The sequence below is a fragment of the Gambusia affinis genome, linkage group LG21, assembly GCF_019740435.1.
Source record: "Gambusia affinis linkage group LG21, SWU_Gaff_1.0, whole genome shotgun sequence".
Classification (NCBI taxonomy): domain Eukaryota; kingdom Metazoa; phylum Chordata; class Actinopteri; order Cyprinodontiformes; family Poeciliidae; genus Gambusia; species Gambusia affinis.
This window is the reverse complement of record NC_057888.1, coordinates 4,571,406-4,594,639: the sequence shown is the minus strand read 5'-3', so window position 1 is coordinate 4,594,639 and position 23,234 is coordinate 4,571,406. Positions and strand designations below refer to the sequence as shown.

At 39.9% G+C, this 23,234-nt stretch overlaps 1 protein-coding gene across 2 annotated transcripts; it reads left to right on the top strand.

Annotated features, from left to right (window-relative positions):
- Positions 1-980: 980 nt before the first annotated feature.
- ptchd1 (patched domain containing 1) lies at positions 981-20,759 on the top strand. 2 transcript variants are annotated; one of them, XM_044104025.1, is made up of 5 exons: positions 981-4,642; positions 4,733-5,321; positions 9,995-10,715; positions 16,809-17,497; positions 18,465-20,759. In XM_044104025.1, exons 2-5 carry the CDS (start codon positions 4,905-4,907, stop codon positions 19,563-19,565), a joined length of 2,928 nt encoding a protein of 975 aa, XP_043959960.1. In that variant the 5' UTR covers positions 981-4,642; positions 4,733-4,904; the 3' UTR covers positions 19,566-20,759. The 2 variants fall into 2 exon arrangements, with proteins under 2 accessions (XP_043959960.1, XP_043959959.1); XM_044104024.1 differs by having other exon boundaries at positions 981-5,321.
- Positions 20,760-23,234: the final 2,475 nt, after the last annotated feature.

The window sequence follows — 23,234 nt, the reverse complement described above, 5'->3', positions numbered from 1 at the left end:
GTAGCCTATTTTTTTGTATAGTTTCTAATAAGAATATCTGAGTGAGCGTAAGATGAGACAAAACTAACTCGTAAGTCTTTTTTTACTGCCCTATACTTTTTACTTTGACTTGAGTAACTTTATTGTGAAGTATTTCTTCTCTTACTTGAGTAAAATTTGTGGATTTTCTACCCACTGAATGAAAAGCAAACATGTTTTAACTAAAAATTCACCAGACAGACACAGTTTGCAGTTTTTGCTCAAAGTTTCTTAAGACTTTCAATGAAATAAACTGATCTGGAAACATTTTTCTTTTGCCTGATTTTATTTTTTGTTTCTTACTTGAATTATTGTCATTTCTTACCTTAGAATTCCTCTTAACTTTACATTTTGATGTAATTTTTAAATATGAAATGCCGTACTTGAGTAGACTTTTTACCAAATACTGTTTTACTTATGAACAAATTTTGGGTACTCTACCCACCTCTGGTAACAAGTAACATTTTATAAATCCTCTTTAGTGGCTGCTGTATAGGAGCCACTAAAGGCTCTTATCAAGGAGCTTATTTTAAGTCAATAATTCCTATAGTGTGCAAAACTGCAACTTCCACTGGCAGATTATTTCACTTATAAAAATACATTCTCCCATGTTGTTCATAAAATATTCTACCAGTGGAGCTAGTAGTTTCTCATCAATATTAAGGAATCATTGATTTAAAATAAGCTCCTATTTCTTGCAGAAAAGTTACTTTTAAGTTAGTTTTGTCTTTATTTAAGTGTGTTAAGAAAGTTGCACTAGAAACTAGTGGTAAGATTTAGTTTTTGCAGTGTACACATTGACAGTTTTCATTTATCTTGTGCACGTGTCAAACTTAAGGGCCGTGGACCAAATCCGGCCCGCCGTGCCTTTTAGTCTAGAACCCTCTGGATTCTAGACTAAACACTCAGTGTGCTTAAATATTATCCTATCAATCAAATCAGTGCAGTTTTTATCTGTTTGCTGCCAAATAATATCAATCAGTCCCTCCAGATTCTTGAGAATTATCATGGAAATTCACACAAAGTCAACAAATCCCCAAATCTTTTGTGCTTGTAATTGGGAGTTTATTGCAGATTTTTCTCAAAAGTTGTCAAAAACAGTTGCTTCATCCTTAATTGATGTCGGATTATAGTTCATAATCTATACAGCAAGTAATAAAAAGTCACATTTACTGTCATAAATAAGCGCAAATATTTCTAAATTAGTACCACAAAGACTTTGATTTTTATTGCAAAAACTCACAAAAAGTATCACAAAATCTTGTAGGGACTGAAAAGCTGTTAAATGGTATTTAATTTTAAGGATTCATTGATAGAAAATGAAAGGCATTTTATTGTTGATTCTATGTTGCATTGTATTTTTGTGTTTGATTTGATGCTCTTTGAAATGCCTTGCTGCTGAAATGTGCTATACAAATAAAGTTTGGTTTGGTTTGATAGTTTAACGGTTTCTGAACAGGTATTATCAGTACATTCTGGCACAAACGGCCCTTTAAGAGTTTTCATGATGTTGGTTTGACCCAAAACAAAAATGAGTTTGACACCCTGATCTAGTGGATGTTTTGGTGAACAAGTTGCAATTTTATGGTTTTCTAAAAATAATCTGACATTTAGAGCATCCATCTTAAACTCAATATTATGAATTGAGTCAGCAACCATTCCCAGATTTGACGAATAAGCATAAAAAAACCTGTTACTTTGGCAGCTTGAAACTCTTAAACATAATCCGTCATAAAGTAACGTGGCTCATATTTCACTTTTATGGCTGAGTCGAGGTTTTCATCTCAGCAAAATTGTTCTCATTTACAAGAGGAAGGTGGAACGACGACATCCGAGCCACGGCTGCCCACCGTCACTGGTGATGGATGGGTGGATAAATAATACAGAAGGAGGGAAATAGAAAATGAAAGGACAGACTCTTTATTAATGGATGGCCTGTACCAAAACAGATGGATGGGGGGATGGGAGGAAGAGGGTTTGGGGAATTTGAAGAGAAACCTCGTGATCTTTGCTTTTACCCATGTAGCGCTCCTTGGTAATAGACAGAAAAGAGGTCATAATGTTCATGAATGCCCAAAAATTGACAGTTTTTCTGCAACCCATTTGTCCATTTATGTGTCCAACCCAAAGAGGATTCCCTCCTACTTTGACCTTAGGTGGAGGTAAAAGAGTTATTCCTGAAGACTCTTTCCTCCGCCTTGCTCTCGCTCTGATTTCTATTAATCATTTAGCGACACTAATTAGAACCTTTGTTATCGCAGATTGCCCTCAAGCCACTTATATCTCCACTGCCTTTCATTTTCAGATCCTGCTCTTCCTTCCTCCCCCGGGAGGCGTAAATCAGTCATTCCTTCACCACTCCGTCCTCCACGGACTGGTTATAGGGATTAAAGGCTAATTGAGACTTAATTGAATAACAGATTAGGACATGTTCGTATTGTACTCTTATGTTTTTACTCAGGTTTTTGGAGATAATTATTGTCGCTTCATGTTGTTCCTGTCTGTTTTTAACTGTGGCTCATTATTAAAGAAGATGGATATTTCTGAAGTGATGTTCTTGTGTAAAAGTTTTGTCATTTCAGCAACAAGGCAGTTCAAAGTGTTTCACATGGTGGAACATACAATTAAACACAAAGCAAAAAACCCCATTGTATTAGAGTAAGAACAAATAGAAGAAATTAATCTATATTGCACTTATTATTAGTTAAAGAAAGATCTAAAAAGCCTTGATTTAAAGGATCTGTGTTTCAGTAGTTCTGAAGTTTTCTTGGAAGTTTGCTCCAAATTAGAGGAGTGTAAAAACTAAATGCTGCTTCTCTATGTTTGGTTCTGGTTCTGATTCTAGTTCAGGTGAACCAGAAGATCTGAGTGGTTAATACAACAACAGCAGATCTTTAATGTATTTTGGTGCTAAGCTGTTCAGTGATTTATAAAGTAACAGAAGTATTTTGAAGCATAATCTCTGAGCTACATTACAAAAGTGAGCAAAACTTTGTCAGTATTCCACTAATGTCAGAAACAAAGGCAATTTTGCAACTGTGTTGTTTCCATTAAATATGAAATGCAATTAAAATAAGTGAATAAGTTTATTCATGTGATAAGTCATAATCCTCCAATTACTTCCTGTTATGGTCTACTTTGTGGTTTCTGCCAGTGGCAACATTCAAGTGTTTCCATTGCAGTTTATGCAAAATAAACCAATTTTGGTATGGCCAAAAGAAAAAACACACCTCATTCTAGCGCCAAAACGAGGTTTTTCAAAATTGGCATTTTCCCATTAAGTGAATTTACGTTCAAAATGTATAATCAACCAATTATATAGTCCATGGAAACTCAACTATTTTTTAAATGCCAATAAAGATAAAGAAATGCTTGAGTTTCTCTAGATCTTGCTCGGACACTTTGTCTTCTGGTGATATAAAGCCAGCTTTGTAACCGTCTTTATGTGTCTCTGAATGTTCAGACCTGATCTCAACTTTCTAGTAAGAACTGAAGTTGCCTCTAGATTGTTTATCTTTAGATCCAAAGCTAATCACTTCGCTTTTGTTTCTGTTCAGCTGGAGAAAGTTTTGGCACATCCATGCATTTATTTATCTGTTAGCATCTGTTCAGTGATTGAATTGATTCAGAGACACCTGATGACATCATAATCATATTGTTACAATCTGAGCTAGCGGGACCATGTCGATATAAACGCAATGTCACGCAGCCACCACAAGAGGCGCTCTAACTTCGAATTATCCACTTTGGTAAATTGAAAATAAATTGAATTTTATAAGCTCACGACTGTTTAAATTAAGATTAGACAATAAATTATTTTTGATTTGGGTCTTGGTAGGAGAGGAAAGCCTAGACTTTGGGTATTTTTTTCCCTACAAATCGACTTTTTCACCAGGATTTTGTGTGTAATGATACATCAGTGTCCAATGAGCTCCACAGGTAATCGATCAGAGAAGAGTGTGAACTCCATATCTCTTCTTCTTCTCTTTTTATTAAACACCTCCATGCTATAAGCAGATTGGGAGTCAGCAGGTGTGTGTGTGTGTGTGTGTTTTGACTTTAGGAGGGGGGATGGGTGGCATCACCGTTTCCATAGAAACAACATGTTGTAAAGAAAAATGACTGTAATTTGTATGGTTTCCGTAGCAACAGACAACACAAAATAGAAAGTTGTGCCAGGTTAGGAAATAAACCCATTTTTTTTTCCCAACACCATGTTGGATCTGAATTGTTAGATTTCTCCTGATCTGCTAAGAAATCCGACACAACAGTTTTATTTGTGTCTCTGCATCAGAGAGGGTGAAAAGCAGGAGGCGGAGCAGAAAGAGCAGCAAAGGAGCCCGATCAAGATCGGATTTCTGGCTTAAAGGGCGTTAATTAGCGGTGTCTGGCTGGGTGTGTGGGCTGGAGATGCCACGATGAAGGGGAAATAAAAGGCACAAGGAGGAAGACACGCTGCAGAGGGAATCCAGATAGGGCTGATCTGGGTTGCATGCAGCCGGCGTCCTTTTCATTGCGTGCACCGCATCACTCACCGACCCGCACATTCACCCAGCTGGACCACCCTTCAGACTGCGTGGTGACTTGATGTTGCAGGGCGGAGCTGGAGCGTCTTATCTGCAAGGTTGGTCCCCGCAACTGCGTGCAAAGTGATTGTTTGGTGAGTTTTCTCGGATCATGAGGAGTTGCTGAGATTTTTCTGTTGCGCACGCAGCCTGCAGAAGGCATCAGTTTTGCTTCGTAACCGCAGCGGATGAGAAAACTCCGCGAAAAGAGCGAGCAGATTGGGATTATCCCCCGGCTGCTGACCTCCTGCTCCTGGGGAAGATTTCTCCCCACGCCCGGCGCCTTCTCCTCTTACCCACCGATGCGTCCGGCGGCCCCTGATGCTCGGCGGCGCTCCGGGGCTTTCCGGTCGGTGGGAGAGGCTCGAGCCGCGGCCGCGCGCCGGTAGGATGCTGCGCCAGGTGTTGCACGCGGGACTGAGGACGTCATTCCACGCGGTGGGCCGGTTCGTGGCCGGTCACGCGGTGTTCTTCGCCTCGGCGCCCGTTCTGCTGGCCATCCTGCTGGGGGCCAGCTTCAGCCGCTACCGCGTGGAGGGGGACGTGGAGAGCCTGCTGGCGCCCAAGCACAGCCTGGCCAAGATCGAGGGCAACCTGGTGGAGAGCCTGTTCCCCGTGAACCGATCCAAGCACGCGCTCTATTCCGACCTGCAGACACCTGGACGCTACGGGCGAGTGATCGTCACAGCCCGAAGGGGCAGCGTGCTGGACCCGGTTCACCTGGAGACCATTCTACAGGTGAGCACACACTTTGGTTCGGATGTTAAGAAAACTAAACTTAAAGAGAAATTTAATCAAGACATAAACTTTAAAGTACATCTGTAATTAGAGGTAAATTGCATAATTTAGGGGTCAAATTTTGACGATAGTAAATTTTGCTGGACGATAAATTGTCCCATAAAATTGCGATAAACGATAATATTTTGAGATAATTTTCAATTAATATCATGGTAATGGTATAATAATAATAATGCAAAAACAGATTCTCAAAGATCAGTAAACTTTAAATTATAATCAACATTTATCACTGGAATTGGAAGACACTTTAAATATCCAAAATAAATAAAAAAACACAACAGAAATAACAAATAAAATCAATTAAGAAGTCTCTGTTAACAAAATTGTCCTTCAAAAAATGGGCTAGTTTAGACCAAAACCCAGACTGAAGACGTTTGTCATTCAGTTTTTGGAAAGAGAAATAGAAAAGAGGAGACAATAAATCTTGCAAATGTGATTAATTGATTTAATGCCTACTGTGACAGTTATCTTCCCCAGAGTCAAATTTCTCCGCAATTTCTTGCCTTTGCACGTGTTTGTGCTGGGTTAAAATCCCATCCAGTGTCTTTCTGCATGTAGTTTACATGATCTCCGTTTGCATTTCCAAAACATAACTGGTACTAATTAGTTTCTGTAGACTAAATTGTGTGTGTTCATGATTGTTTGTCCTGTACATCTTTATGATGGACTGTCCATGTTTTCCCTGCCTCTTGTCCAGTGACTGCTGGAGATTAGCTTGGCTGATATGCTTTGATAACAATAATTTACTATTATAATTTTCTACAGTGATCTGGATTGAAATATTGACCCTGGAAAAACAGGATGGATGCAAAGTTAGATGGGCAGCAAATGTGTAGATAAATAAATAGTAAGACTGGGCAATAAATCATTATCACAATAGACATGTGATCAATATCAATAGATAATACTTCTGGCATTGTGGGAGATGTAGGCAGAGGAAAGACTTTAGCTGCTCAACCTTTCACAGCCAGCTGAGCTAGGTTGGTGGAATCAACTCGCTCACTCATTCTTTGGTTACCTAGCAACTCACTCATTCTTTGGTTACCTAGCAACAACTTGCTGAGTAACTTGGGCAGCAGCAGCAGTTTAAGGTTCCGCCACTGTGTCTCGTAACTGCTTAAAAATTATATACAAATATAAATTTAACAATGTGGAGTAAAAGCTGTGGATAAAATGGGAAAGCTCAAACCACCAGTTTGGGAGTGTTTCATATATTTAAAACAAAAAAAACACAAATCAATAATTATCGATATCGACTGATATGAAACGGTTACATCGGGATATGTTTTTCATTCACATCATCCAGTCCTATGTTTTCCCGATGCACAGTTAGTCTCTGAAGAATATCTTTTGTTTGTTTTTGGATTACCACCATGCTAAAAGACCCAATTATTACCAATTTTCAGTGTTCTGGATTTGATTTTTATCAAACTGTGATGGTATTTTAAGAAGTTTATGAACTTTAATGTCCCTACCCCATTGATATAATAGAGGTACTGTGGTACACTTCTACATAATCAACCTTGAATGTTTGCTGCTGAACATTAATCTGATCTGACTCACTTAGTTTTGGTCTCAGAAGTGTTTAGAATATGGTAAGGTTTATGAAAGAATCTGTTTTTCATGGCATTAAACCCAAACAACCAGGTTGGATTTGCATTAAATTTGGTGAACTCAAGCTCCAGTTTTCCAAGTTAGCTTTATAGGTTTTTTTATTGTTGGCAATGGCATGTTTTCCTGTGTTTCCCAATAATCTATGTCAATTTATATTTGGACCTCAAGGGATTACAGACTAAAGTCTCATCATCTTCCTTGCCACCAATCATGCGATTCCCCAAAAGAGCCTCAACCTTCATATTTATTCACTCCTTCCTCATTAGCATTCATTAAACCAGCAGTTTGAAGAGTGTTTGCTTGTGCAATATTGACTGTAGTTATGATGAAAGAAATGATTTGCTGACTAATAATCTGAAAGACAACAAGATCTTTTGTGAAGGGCTGCATCTTGCTAATGTTCTTTTCCCCCATGAAAAACACCAATGTGACCCGTTTCATGTACACATTGCGGGAACACTGTTGGTCCGCAGGGGATTCCTGCACTACAGTGGAAGAACTCTGTTTCAGGGCTATATATCATTTCCATCTCACAGGCTGCGAGAAGCAAACAGAGTGGTGCATAAAGAGATAAATCCACTGTTACATAATCTGATGATGTCTGCAAGGCCTGAGATTCTGTAATTGTTCTCCTCTGTGCCTGCAGTCGGCCGCCGTGTGTGTGTGTTATAACGTCTCTCTGCAAGCCTTTTAATGTTCCTTAGTGAAGGGAGCTGAACTTGTTGCATGCAGCGCTGGGAACGTAACCGGCTGTGACTCATTCAGACAAGTTACTGCTTCCTCTGACACTAATAAAACCAGAAAACATTCCTGTTTGAGTCAGTAAAACCTTACGGAGGAAGCTAATGGTTTACTATGCTACCCTGCATTTAGCTAGCTATTTATTAATGCAGTTACCCAATATAAGCAAAAGGTTTTCTTTGAGTTTAAAAGGGAATTGGACATGGAAGAAGGTTTATTGTGTCTATGGTGAATCATTTCTCTGTTGATCTGGCCGTGCATCTTGGATAATTAAAGCTCCAGTGAAACTTACAAGAATAAAGTCATTCAAAAATGAAATCATAATATTACAAAATAAAGTCACAGTATTATGAGAAGTTGTACAAAAATGGAGTAATATTACAAAATAAAGTAATAGCATAATGAGCATAAAGACCTACAAGAATAAAGTCGAAATATACAACAATAAAGCATTACTATATGAATATTTCAACTTAATTCTCACAATACAACTATCATAACACTATGACTTTATGCTCTTAATACAACTTTATTTTTCATAAAACTTGCCCTTTATTCTCATAATGACTTTTTTTCTTAATTTGATTTTATTCTTGTGATTTTATTTTTCTCGTTTTTATTAGTATGACCCTAATACTTTGTTGTGGCTTGGTAAATGTTTGCAAAAAAAAAAAAAAAGGCAACAGGCAACACACATTTCCCTTTAGAGGGTTTTTTTTCCCTTTCTGAATAAACGCACTGAAATAGATTCTCCAATTTTTTAATGTGAGATTTTGCTGCTATTAATTGTTGCCTCATTAATACGTATTTGTAATCGAAGAATTTAACTACTTTTCTATATCTTAGCTAATGACAAATCTTAAAACTTATGATACTTTCACACAAAACAGATCTGAAAGTTGAGCTCGGTTCCTACTTGCAGTCTTCTTTGATGAAATACCTGCAGTGTCTTGGAGTTATTTAAGGCAGCATCCTTCAAGAGCCTGAATCCTGTTCACATCTAGGCCAAAATGCACTGAACTTGCTGCTTTGTGAATTAAACGCAATCGATCTTTAGTGATGTTTTGCTCCAGAACTTTACAGAATCCTTTCCTCCTTTCAGGCCAAGAAAAAAAAAAAAAAAAAATGCAACAGAAACTGAAGTCTTGATACAGAAGTCCTCTTAAAGGTTGATGCAGCACTCTGAGGTGGTAGTCGGCTCACTGTGCCAATGACTGGCATCAAGGCTGTTGCCTAGCAACCGGCACTGTGGATGCTGGCACTGTTGTCTCGCCAGATAATAGAATAGTTTGAGGTTTTTCATTATAGTTTAGTTTTATTTTCTTTGTCCAATTCAGTTAGTTTTTGGACTGTTTGCTAGTTTTCATTGGATAAAAACAATTTAATTTTTATTAGTTATAGTAGCAGTTTGAGTTTTTCATACCCTTGTAGATAACACTTTATTTGTAGGGATGTGCATAAGCCTCACATGACACTATCATGAATGTTTATGACTGTTAAACATTATTTGGTAAATAATGACACCTATAACGCAAAGTTGCATTAAAACTTGCATTAAAAGTCCACTAAAAGTGTTAACTTTGCATAGAAAATGTCAGAATTTACCAAATTACACTTAACAGTAATAAAAATTTATGAAAACTCCTTCATGTTTGTGACAGGTTTGAAGTCATGTTTATGACAATGCCAATTCAGTCTCAAATAAAGTGATACCTTTTGGTTCATTTTAGTTGCAGAAAATAAAAAGTATTGTATTGTGATCATCTATACAACGATTTGGTAATGAATACGCAGCAGAAGATACGGTTTTCAAAACATTTATTCAATTGTTGAAAAAAACCAACTGATAGGCGTTTTCTCCTGGCTTTTGCTGACGCCATTTTGCGGACTAGCGTATACGTGGCCAGGAAGAGTATGGAATCACGTAATTTCCGGACTGTTGACGTAAACTTCTTATGAAAATGGAAGTTACATTCGTAATTGTATTATATTTTAGTTTTATAAACACGCAATACTGTTCCAGTTAGTTGTAGCTTTTCCCAGTTAATTACAATTTTTTATTTTTTAGTTAATGTATTTTTTTTTTTACTTAAGATTTCGTTCGTTAGCTTTAGCTAACTATAATAAGTTTGGTTTAGTGAGGCGTCATCACGCTCCACCGTACATTCCGAAACGCAAAGTTTCCGATAAAATAGTTAACAGCCGAAACTTTTCCTTCCTGTTGTAATGAAAACAGAAACTATCGGTTTCTGTCCCAGCTCCACAGGCGGATCTACCAGATGCAGGTGACGGTCCCGGCTACGACGGTGGGCTCAAGCGGCTTCAACTACTCCTTCTCCTACCTCTGTCTCCCCGACGACAAGAACGTCTGCATCGTGGACGACATAATCCGGGCCATGGAGGAGATCCAGTCAGCCCGGACTTCCAACCGAAGCGTCCCGGTTCTGCACTACCCCATCACACAGCTTGCGGACGGAAGGCAAGCGTACATCGGGCACCAGCTGGGCGGCGTGCAGGGCTGGGGACACGGCGGGGCGGTGCGACCCCAAGGGACGGGAGCCAAAGGGGAAGGCGCCCGTTCTGCAAAAGCGGTGCAGCTCACCTACTACCTCCAATCCCGAAGCGGGCTGATGGATCGGGTGGCGGGTCGGTGGGAGAACGCCTTCTGTGCCGAGCTGAAGCTCTTTGGAGCGTCGCATCCCAAACTGGGGCTTTATCCCTCCACGTCTTCCTCGCTGCGGACTGACTTCCAGTTCTCCTCCGTGCTGGCACGGCGCCCCCTGCTGGCGAGTTTGGGAGTGTGCGGGGTGCTGGCCATCCTCTGTTGCTCCATGAGGGACTGTGTGAGGTCCAAACCGTGGCTGGGTATGCTGGCTCTGCTGTCCGTGGCTCTGTCAGGGCTCACTGCTGCTGGTATCCTGAACCTGACCGGAGCTACATACAACTCCACTTACCTGGGAATCCCCTTCGTCATGCTAGGTAAGTTTATCGGTTGATACAACGAAGATCAGAGGTGGTAGAGTTCCCAAAATGTTCCCAAACATTGTACTCAAGTAATCATAGCACTACTTTAACATATTCTTACTCAAAAGTAAAAAGTAGCCGTCCAATAAAGTATTCAAGTAAGAGTAAAAAATGTATTTGGTATAAAGTCTACTCAAAACTGATCAAATTATCATTTAATATTTAAAAATTACATCATCAGACGGACCAAAATATAAAAGTTAACTGGAAATGTTGGTATTTTAAGGATGACAATTACAATAATTCAACCAAACATAACTACATCAGGCAAAAATAATTTTTTGAAATTAGTTTCTTACAATTAAAAACTTATGAAGCTTTAACAAAAACTGCAGGTGTGTGTCTGTGTCTGATGATCTTTTGGTTAAAACATGTTTGTTTGTTTTTCATTCATTCATTCATTCATTCATTCATTCATTCATTCATTCATTCATTCATTCAGTGGGTAGAATATCCAGAAGTTAAAAAAATATATATTTTGCCTGATTTTCTTATTTTTTGTTACTTAAATGAATTATTGTCATTTTGGTCCTTAAAATACCAGAATTTCCACTAAACTTTATATTTTAGGCCAACTGATTATGTAATTTCTAAATATTAAATGAGTGATCAGTTACTCAGTACTTGAGTAGACTTTTTACCAAATACTTTTTTGTTGGCGCCAACCTCGGTATCGGCTGATATTAGTCATTTTTTAACATATCGGTATCATCTAGTCAATAAAACGGGGCCAGTATAAACAACTGAAATTTATTTTTATCTATTTCTGGTTGATCTTTTTCCCGAAAGCTGTCAGAGTGGTAGTGAAATATATATAATATTGTTAAATATGGTTTATCATCCATAACAATAATATTAATATTGGATATCGGCCCAAATATTTGTATCAGTGCATCCCTACTTGTTTACTCTTACTTGACTAATTTCTTGGATGGAAACTTTTTACTTTTACTTCAGTAAAAATATGTTGAATTAGTGCTATTTTGACTTGAGTAAATTTGTTGGGTACTCTTCCCTCCTGTCAGTTACTGCAGCAGCAGATTGAAGGAGCATTATTGTGTAAAATCAGGTCATAATGCAAAACCCAAGTATATGTTGCTAAAAACGTATTAGTTATAAGTTGGTTTTGTCTTATTTGAAGTGTACTAAGATATTTGCACCAGAAAATAGAGTAAAAATACTTTAAGCTGTATCATCTATTGATGCTGATTGCGATATATATTGTCTTTGCTGTATCTGCATCACAGTCCTGAATGTAAACTTGTTGGAGGCTACAGGAGCCTCCAACAGGCCTTTAAATTTACAGGTACGGACTCTTTTTGCATCAGTTTATCATATAAAACCCTACTGAAATACATCAGTGTTTGTGTTAAAGGAGTATTTGTACTCTTACAAAGCACATTAATGCTGTGGCTGTGCTCCTCGTCTGGAACTCGTGGGATTTATTTTGCAGAGTCCTGTGGCTGAATGCCATCTCAAAGTAGACAGATCGTCAAAATGATTGACAGGCTGTAGGACAGGAACTCACTGAGGGGGTGGAGGACGAAACAAATGACACATTTTCTTACTTGAGGCAAATTCAGAACAAAGCAAAGGTAAGGAAACAGACTTCTGGTGTTGCAGCTGTTTAATATGGATTTGGAGTGAAATCAAAAGGTTTTATTTGAATAATAAATATATTCCTGCACCATACGTGAATGTTTAGAAAGGTTTTTCTGTGCTTCATTTGCTGCAACTTCCTCTTTTATTGTTTAAAATCAGATTTTTGGTTAATTCGGCGGTTCCCTGTGGAGTAAACTCCATATTTGCTTCTCCGCTAACAGATCCAGTCGTCTGCATGCTGAGCTGCAGCTTGTTTACCGTCAAACACGGCTGACTCACATCGGGTATTGACAGATATAATGAACAGAGTGTCGGTCAAACCTCAAATGAAGGAAAATTAAACATGAGTGGATGAACATGAAGCACTGTGTGCACACTGGTAAAATACTGGATGTAACTGCTGATTCTTTTTCTGATGCACTCATTTACATTAACCTTCATTACAGAATCTCCTAGTTTTTAAATGTAGTCTCTCGTTTTAATAAACAACGTAAAAATTAAACATGGTTTATAGGTTTATCTTTCTCTTTCTCTGACAGCTGATGGTTTTTGACATGTAGATTTGCTGGTGTATTTTGTCTACAGTCACAAATGTCAATTTAAAATTTCAAATATATACACATTTATAGAGCCTCTGAAAAAGTGTTTATATAGTCTTACCTCTTTGGTGAAAAAAAATGATTGATAATTGATTTCTTCACTTTATGTTTATGTTTGTTTGTGTAAAGGGAGATGAAAACTGCCCTTTATTAACCATTCAGATTACCAACACAAAAAAGACACAATAAAAACAGTCAGATGACAATAACTCAGAAATAGTCCAAATAGTTTCTGTTTATCTTGGTTTGTTGTGCATTTCTATCCTAAAAGAAGATATAAAACTTAAAATATCTCACCAACGAGATATAAACCTTACAAAACCCTTATTTTACAGCACAAAAACTTCAGTATTCAATTACGCCTGATAAAATGACCAGTTTTATTGTGAGAGAACGCAAAAGAAAATGTATGTCCAATATCCACCAGGGGGCGCCGTAATAATCGCCTCTCGCTCCTAATTTTTTGGTGCTTTTTTGCCATTTTATTAAGTTTCATTTCTCTGGTGCTAAGTCTTCAATACATAACAAACCAAAAGAGTTTCTAAATCTCCCGAAGGAATTAAGAATATCTCAAAATGCTGAAACTCTTTGTCTAAAATGTAATGCTACCACACTTATTTCTTGTTGAACTTAATTGAAATGCACCAACTACTTAAAACTTAATTGTTTTTATTGGCCGTATTGAAAATGCCTACATTGAGTGCAAAATTTAATTCCATGTTTGTGTGCAGAAACTTAGTAAATCAAGGTGATTCTGATAAGATCTTACATTAACTTTAATTGTTTCTACAAGGTGACAAAGAGGGCAGCTGAGCAGAATACACAAAAACACTGATTAGGTGTCAGTGAAGCTTTAAATAATTGCAGAGTGAACAGGAAAAGTGCATAAAGAGACGGGAAGTGTCTCCGAAATCCTGCATAAAACATTAATCCATCCAAATGCAGCTGAGACGAAGTTCGTCTTAGAGGTAATTTAGTGATGAAGTGAGAAGAAAGATGAAGAAATGATGCAAATGAGAAGTGATTAGAAAACTGCTGGTCTCCTTATGGTGTCTGAAAGATATTGACTTTGTAGTGACTTCTCCAAAGAAGAGCAGCAAAAACCAAAGTAATTTCAAAAAGCACAATACTAACATTTTTAAAATCCAATAAGAAAAATACAGCTAAAACTGAATATCTATTTGTTCCTGCTCTCAAGTATTAGGGTTAGAATGGTCAAAAAGTTCAAACTAAATGGCAACACGGGGAGTTAAAGGAAGATATTGAAAAGTAGCAGCCTGTGAATCATTGATTCATTATTTCTTAGGAACGAATATGGAGGATAAAAATAAAACAATAAGCTGCTTCTTGTTGATTTTTATTAGTGGTTGACAAAAAATGTCAGGTAAGCGTTACCGCCACCAACCGATGTGTGACCACATGACGAAAAATAAAATAAGAATAAATTAGATATAGCTTGATATCCTCTACTTCCTGAATCTTTTTGCAATAAATCAACAATTTACAATTTCATTTTCATGTTACTAAGATTCTTAATTAACTTGTTTCTCTGAATCAATTCAAAATAACATCTTTATTGTCTTATTTTCCCCACAATCACATTTTCCCTATTTAAAACAATGTGCTGTTCAGTCCAGTGTGTCCAATTGTAAGTCGGGAAATAATTATCTCTTCTCTCCTGCTCCTTTCTGTTCTTTTCATTTCTCCAAAAATAAGACAGCTAGAACTCATTCACCTGTTTACATGCTGTACATGCTAAGCGTTAGCACTGCTGCTAGATTAAGTTAGCAAAATGGACATTTTATGCTTAAATTACAAACCTTAACTTGTGGAATATTTTATGGTTTAATTGCTTAAGTTGGACAAAAAAAACAACAAAAAACCCAAATATTTTCCAGGATCTTTAATTGTTGCTCCTCGTGACAGAGCTAATGCTAGCACTACAACACATCTAGCAAGTACAAGTATTTAAGAGAAATTAGTTTTGAATTTTTCAAAACTTGTAGGATTGTTTATAATTTTGTAGTTGCAAATAGGAAAACAGAAAAAGGCAAGAATATAATACAATGTACTTATTGCTCCTTGTTCAATATGAGCTAATGCTAGCATTCTCACAGCTAGCAGATAAAAGTAGTCAGAAGTTAGTTTTGAACTCCACCCTCAATGTCTCCCCAGAAACAAACAAACAAAAAACATTACTTTCAAACTTGGGAAGCTCTTTTGGACTTAGTAGATGCTAAGAGGAATATATAGAGAAATAATAATAATAAGGCTGGTAAAACAAAATTACTACTTGTCACTCCTTGTTTTATATGAGTGAATGCTAACTTTCTTACATGAGTTTAATGCTAGCTTTCATCACCCCCCACCCTGAAAACCCCCCCAAAAAAACATTACTTTCAAGCTTGTGGGATTGTTTATGACTTAGTAGTTGCTAAGAGGACTATATAGAGAGAGGCAAGAATAAAAATAAGTCTGCTATAACAAAATCACCGTTTCTCGCTCCTTGTTTAATATGAACTGATGCTAGCTTTCATCACCCTCCACCCTGAAAAAAGACCCCCAAAATATATTGCTTCCAAACTTGTAGGACTGTTTGTGATTTAGTAGTTGTTTAGAGAAAAGAAAACAGAAAAACACTGAGTAAAACTAAATCTCTACTTGTAGGGATTTATGTACAAGCTAGTGGTAGCATTGCAACACAATTACATGAAGTTAGAAAAGGAGCACTTTTAAGCAACCATATAATTTCTTTTAGAAATATTTTTTGCATGTGGAAGTCATATAGGCAGTTATTATGGTATTATTGCTCAGACATTGATTTAGTAAGTATTTTCTACTAATATTTTTGTTATAAATTTACATGAGTTAAAACTGTGTGTTTTTTCTGCCCACCTGAAGCAGCTAAAACCATCTTATGTGCTAAGTGCTGTCCTCATCTTCTCCTTGCGCTCTGGGTCTCTCTTGGAAACATGGATTTAACTCTTGTGTCATTTTTACACTCACACTCTGCAGATCTTTTGTCGCACACTTTCTCTCCTGCCACCACATTAAAGTGTCAGTACAATGTGGCTCTGCTAAGGTGTTAAGTGTTTTGCCATGGTGAACTCGCCACAGGAAGAAGGGTGTCTGTGTGTCACTGGTGACTCATGGATGCCATGGCAACCAAAGTGTAAAAAAAAAAGCCAATGAAAACCATCTGTTCCACATATACAGTATAAATATTTATGCAAATGCTTGCACGTGAGACTGAGCATGAATGGATTACTGTAATATTTAAATTTCAAATATTTGTATTTATGAATGGAGGAAAAAAAGCAGGTTTAATTTGAATTTTGAGTTTAAATGTGTCAATAGATTTTACTGCAGCTTCACTTACCAAGAGTGGTTGTGGAAGTTGTGGGAAAACTGCTTTTCACGGTCTGTTGCATCTGTCATTTCATGCATCTCTGCTTCAAACAGACTGGAGGTGTGACAGTTTTTCAACTTCCTGGTGAGGTGATATGATTGGCCTCAAATAACATGAAACTAGAGGGAAACCAAAATGTCCAGAGCAGCCAATTTGATGGAAATTGCCTGGCTTTGATGCCATCTATTCAAAGTGGATGTTAAAATTGCTTTAATTGACCTTTTTGAGCAGTTGAGGGTAACACTTATTGGTGAACAGTTATTTACTTTCCAGTTGAGACAATTTTTATAGTCACCAAAAAACATGGGAACAAATAAGTCTTTTTGGCATATACAATTTGAAATGTGTTCTTTACTTGGTACTTTGCTGGGTTGTTTCATGTCTGTGTTTTTTGTGTAACTGGGTGTAGATTTTAATTCCCGTTGCCGTCTTCAACAGGCCACGGTCTCTTCGGCTCCTTTGAGATGTTGTCATCATGGAGGCGAACGCGGGAGGATCAGCACGTAAAAGAGCGCGTGGCAAGCGTCTTTGAGGATGTCATGCTGCGTTTCTCCGGCTCCACCATGATCCATCTGATGACGTTGGGTCTGGCTGCCTCGCCGCTCACCAACATGGAGGCCGTCCGCCTCTTCTGCCGCACCGCTGCCCTCGCCATCACCATCAGCTACATCTACATGTTATCCTTTTACAGTTCCTGCCTGGTGTTTACAGGCTACTTGGAGACGAGGTATAGACATGGCTGCTTCTGTCGGCGAGTACCAAAGCCAGACCGGCTGGATTCGAAACCAGCTTGGTACCGGTGTTTGATGTACACCCGTTACCAAGATGAGACTCAATCAACCAACCCGCTTCATGGAGTTGGTCAGAATCATATGTCAAATCCTAACGTAACTCACGTGGCAAACAGTTCTGGTGTTCATGGACACATGGCTAACTCCATACAAACGCACTCGCCCCATCACACTCATTCAACAACAAACGCAGATCCTCACCCTCAGGACTGCCATCTTTTGCTGGGATGTGTTCGGCATTGCTATGGAGACTGGATCACCAACACTTACGTCAAACCCTTCGTAGTTTTACTCTATCTGGTTTACATCTCCTTTGGATTGATGGGCTTTCTTCAGGTGAGACACAAACACATCATGATCTGAACAAAGACTATGCAACTCACATCCACATTTCGTAACACCTTTTGGTGAAAACCAAGATTTTTAAGAATGGCTTATAAAGTAACTTAGGTTTTGGTAATAATTATGTAGATTTGGTGGGCTTCTTTCAACAGTTGCTTTGTTAGCTACAAGCCTCAGCAGTGGTGTTTGAGGTTTTTCTGTTTGTCCTAGTCCTCTCTTCGTCTGCGCTAGACAGGTCATTGATGTAGTGGCAACTGTGAACAATTAAGTCAGGGGTGTCCAAAGTGAGTGCTCAATGGCTGGTATCCTGCATGTCTTTGTTCCATGCTTGGTTCAACACACTGAAATCAAATGATGGCTCCTTTTTAGGTTTCTGTAGAACATTGTAAGGCTGAAGAGATGGTCACTACCAGGGTGTTGAATTAAAACAGACCCCTGGGAACTGTGTTTGTCCGCATCAGAGTTTGATCACACATTCATACGTCCCCAAATGAGCTGGACTTTCTAGGCAAACAACTAGAGTTTGAGCAAATTAGACTAAACAAGGTTTGGCAAAGTAGCCTTTTCTTGGCAAAAGGCTGCAAGGGTCAATCAACGACAGGCGTACTTGACCCTTAGTCAATTGACTGTTAGTCAGATGACTATGGAGGACATGGTATCTACAGCCACCTTTGGCGACTTTGAAGATCAACACTCCCGTATCTTATTTCCAAACTTTCCTACTTTACAAAAATTACCAAGATCAATTGGCTCTCTTTGTGTCATATCATATTCACCGCCCATTGATCCCTAGAGTCTCATGGAACAAATGCTATTGCTCCCAAATTAGGGGCAATAGGAATGAGGGGTTAAAACTTTAGGTCATAAACTTCCAGACACTCTGAGAAACTCAAAAAAAGTGAAGTTTCAATTGCAAATTCTTCTTATTGTCACTGAATAAATATATTTCTGTTTCCAACAGGTGACCCAGGGTTCTGATCCCAGTGCACTGGTTGCCACGGATACAGCAACAGTGTTGTACACACGTGCGCAGCATCGGTACTTCAGCTCTTACTCGCCAGTGATTGGATTCTATATCTATGAAAGCGCCCCCTACTGGAACGCCTCGGTGCAGCGGGACCTGCTGGAGTACGCCAAAGGCTTCCAGAGGATCAGCTGGCTGGAGGCGTACCTGAGCTACCTGTCCGACCGCAACCAGTCCACCAGCCAGCCTCGCGAGAACTTCACCCGCACACTGCGCCACTCCTTCCTTCACGAACCGCAGTTCGCCCACTTCGCAGACGACATCATCTTCGCAGAGCGCGGACAAGGGGAGGAGCCAGACGTGGCGGCCTCGCGTATCTTCTTGGTCGCCAAGACAACGGAGAACAAGCGGGAGGAGATGTCGGTTCTGCTGGACACTCTGCGCCGTCTGTCTCTCACCTCTCGGGTTCGCTTCCTGATATTCAACCCCTCCTTTGTGTACTTGGACCGGTACGCGACGGCGGTCAGCTCCCCCCTCAGACACTCACTGCTGGCGGTGCTCTTCCTGTTGGGTCTGTCCTCTCTGGTTGTTGTGGAGCCGCTGGTCTCCCTGTGGCTTGGACTCACCCTTCTCTCTGTCCAGTTTGGGGTTCTGGGCTTCATGACTTTGTGGGGCGTGGAGATGGACTGCGTCTCGGTACTGTGCCTGATCACGGCTTTGGGTCACTCGGCGGACTCCAGCGGCCCCCTCCTCTGTGGCTTCGCCTCGGGCCGCGGTGAAAGCAGGACTCGCTGGGTTCGCTTGGTGTTAGAGCGACACGGCATTCCCTCCCTACAGACGCTTGTGTGCTACAGCGCCGCCCTGGTGCCCCTCTGCGCTGTGCGCTCCAACCTCACTCACACACTCTTTCGCTGCCTCACTCTGACGGCCGGGTGCTCGGCCCTGCACACACTGGCCTTCCTGCCCACCCTCCTCACCTTCCTCCCTCCCTCCAAGAGCAGGAACCATCGGCCAGGAAGAGAGGGCCAGAGGCAGGAAGTGGAGTGTGTTGAAATGAATGACAGCACCAGAGTAGTGGACCAGATCACCACTGTTTGAGCATGTAGAAGTTGAAAGATTAGCAAAAGGGGCAGTATTATGTAAAATCACCTTTTTTTAGCTTTACATCAGGTTATGATGTCATTCCCTCATCACAAACATACCTGGATTGTTGCCTTGATTCTTTAATGCATGTTTGAGAAATCCTCTAATCTCCATGGAAACCATTCTGCTGTTCAAAACACCTGATTGGACATAGCCCCCCCACCCCCTCAAGGTGCATCTCCTCCCCCACTCAACTCCTTCAGACTAGCCTGCAGCAATTAGCAAACACCTGGTGGAAATGCATATCTGGTGGAGCTACTTTTTGATGCAACGCTGGTAAAAACATTGTTAGAGGATTTATAGAGGAGCCATATTGTGATAACTTCTTGAAAGCCAAGTTTCAGAAAGAGCAGAAGTTTCTTAAAGAGACAGAAGCCCAATTTCAAGGCGCTAAATTAGGAAATCTAATTTCTCTGAAGTCATACAGCATTTTGAAGCTAACGTGGTTACTTGACTGTGCTACAAAATGGCACTAAAATACATAATACTGCCTCTTTAACCAGGAAAAATCTGAACTGTAGACCATAAGGAGGAGAAAGGCAGGCCCTGGATGAAATGTTTATTGGTGGGGCGATGCGGCATGTAAATCAGTTTTCTCCCAATCACAGGATCGAAAATGTGCCTGGATGTAAACACTTTTCACTTTAGAACTTGCTTTAGATTTGACCCTTTACTGCCTACTGCTGTATTGACTTTCTGTTTGGCATATCATGTTGCACAATTTCAGCTTGGATGACCTGAGGTAATCCTCTGTATTACTTAGTATTTCTACTTTAATGCTGGACAAATAAAGTCAGAATAACAGACCGTAATGTTTGTGTTTGCCTCTTTTGCATTTAGAAATGCTTCAACTCTTGTTTCAACTGATAGCTGCACAAAGAAACTTTATTGAATTGGCAGCTTTGTTGATCAGATGATACTTTGTGGGCACTAATGTATTTCTGATTTTTATTATAACATTGGAAAGAAAACACTAAATTTTCTCAGAATATAATTTAAGATTTTTTAGTATTTTTTGTCTAACTTGACATAAAAACCAACATGCAGGTTATTTTTCTAACTCAAAACAGTGATTACTTCTAGTATTACTTATTTCCTGATTGTAAAATTATTTTTGTACTTGTGAAAGTGTGGCATTATGAAAGTGAGTCATGAAACTACCCCCCCCCCCCAAGAATTTATTAGATTTAACAATGTTTATTAGAGTTAACAATGTTTGGGTTTCGCCATCGGAGGGCGCTCAGTACCACATGTAACAGCGGGTGACGCTCTGGCAGGCTGTAGGAGTCCGCCATTGCCAAGAGGACAGCTTGTTGCAGCAGATGTTGGGAGCGCTACTGTAACCGCTGTATTTTCTGTTTGCAGGTAAGCTGAGTATTAGAATGTATAGCTCATAACGCCAGTAGCCTCCGATGGGTTCGGAATAACACAATAAAGGCGCTTCAGTATAGCTGCATTACCGAGCTAGATATAAAGCAGGAGTTAGCATCAGGCTAAAGTAGCGAGGCTAACGGCTCACGCTTGGCTCGCGCTTATGTAGGCTCGGTGGGTCTGCTTAATAGGGCCGTAAAATGTGTTTTAAACCTATGTATTGTTCGAGTTCAGTTGAGTTAATGAAAGTATGTGGGATGTAGATGTACAGTGATGTCTGTAGAGAGCATGTGTATTTGTTGTAGTACCACATGTAACAGCGGGTGACGCTCTGGCAGGCTGTAGGAGTACGCCATTGCCAAGAGGACAGCTTGTTGCAGCAGATGTTGGGAGCGCTACTGTAACCGCTGTATTTTCTGTTTGCAGGTAAGCTGAGTATTAGAATGTATAGCTCATAACGCCAGTAGCCTCCGATGGGTTCGGAATAACACAATAAAGGCGCTTCAGTATAGCTGCATTACCGAGCTAGATATAAAGCAGGAGTTAGCATCAGGCTAAAGTAGCGAGGCTAACGGCTCACGCTTGGCTCGCGCTTATGTAGGCTCGGTGGGTCTGCTTAATAGGGCCGTAAAATGTGTTTTAAACCTATGTATTGTTCGAGTTCAGTTGAGTTAATGAAAGTATGTGGGATGTAGATGTACAGTGATGTCTGTAGAGAGCATGTGTATTTGTTGTAGTACCACATGTAACAGCGGGTGACGCTCTGGCAGGCTGTAGGAGTACGCCATTGCCAAGAGGACAGCTTGTTGCAGCAGATGTTGGGAGCGCTACTGTAACCGCTGTATTTTCTGTTTGCAGTTTAAACTGAATAAATATGCTGCACGAGGAGTGACTCGGCCCATCATTTCCTGCGGTGTAACATATTTTGGCGAGCCAGCCAGGAGGTGGCGCTAGTGAATCAACACCATCACCAACCACCTTCCTTCCCAAGAGACAACCAGAAAGAAAAAAATGGAAGCAGCACAGCTTCTGCGCGATTGAGTGAGTGCAGCCTTGTGGCAGTTGGAAAGAGAGCATCTTGTGGACGTCTGCAGGCGACTGAAGTGTTCCGGCCTGGACAGCGGAGAGCCTCAAAGTAAAACCAAAAGGACACTCATCAGATTGGCAGAGGACATGTTTGATGAGATAGAGAAAAGTGAAGAAGAGGATCAAGTGGAACAGTTTTATAAAGAAACAGCCACATATATCCAGAGACTAAATAAAGTAATGTGTCAGTCAAAAGAGGAATCCTCATTTAAAAAGTCTGTGCCACAGATAGTCCTTGAGGACACTATTCCATGCACCACTTCAGTCCAGGCAACAGACCACCCACTCAAAACCCGACCAGAGTCAAAACAAACTCTGCAGGAGGTAACATTGAGGAGGGAGTTTAAAATCTCTGGGCAGATTGGAGAGAGTGGGCAGAAGGATAAGCTGTCCTACCTCAGTTTAGTACGCCAGATCAAAAATGGGATTGAAAAAGGACACTCAGAGGTTGGAATAGTTGAAGCAGTAATTAGGACCATCAGTCCAGGAATGCCCCTAAGAGACATGTTGGAGATAAAACGTGGGTTAACCCTTAGCAAACTGCTCACCATACTAAAGGGAGACTACAGGGTCGATAGCCCCACTGAACTTTACCATCAGCTCCTCAATATCTCCCAAGAACCCAAAGAAACTGCCCTAAATTTTGTATTTCGTGCTATCGAGCTCAAAGAAAAACTTCTATGGAAAGCAGCAAATGAGGAGACCGGTGAACTGTACAGCAGGACCACAATTCAGCGTAAGTTTCTCCGCTCCATTGAAACTGGGCTACTCAGTGACTCCATTAAGTATCCGTTGCTGCCTCTCCTAAGTAATATGACCATAACAGATGAAGAACTGATTGAGAAAGTTAACGAAGCTTCAAAGCTAGAAAATGAAAGATTGGAGAAACGAAGAAGGTCCACTGCAGTCAAGATTTCCAAGATACAAGAGCTCCAGACAGCGTGCCAGACAGCCCTGACACCTGTTCAAAGCCACCCGAAACCCAAGGAATCCCCCATTACAGTGGTGGTGAAAACAGTTAAAAATAAAGAGACTAAAACAGACCCACAGCAGATCATAGAAGAACTTCGCAAAGAAATGAAAGAGATGTTGGTGGCCGTTATGGAAACCAGTCCCCACACCATAGCACCAAAACAAAGACAAAAAGGCTGTAAAAAGTGCAGAGAA

Excerpts from the sequence above, each read along its gene's own strand:
- ptchd1 (XM_044104025.1), top strand. The coding sequence starts at position 4,905 with ATGCTCGGCGGCGCTCCGGGGCTTTCCGGTCGGTGGGAGAGGCTCGAG. Across the intron at positions 5,322-9,994 it reads ACCTGGAGACCATTCTACAG|CTCCACAGGCGGATCTACCA; the intron begins GTGAGCACACAC and ends TTTCTGTCCCAG. Across the intron at positions 17,498-18,464 it reads GATTGATGGGCTTTCTTCAG|GTGACCCAGGGTTCTGATCC; the intron begins GTGAGACACAAA and ends TGTTTCCAACAG.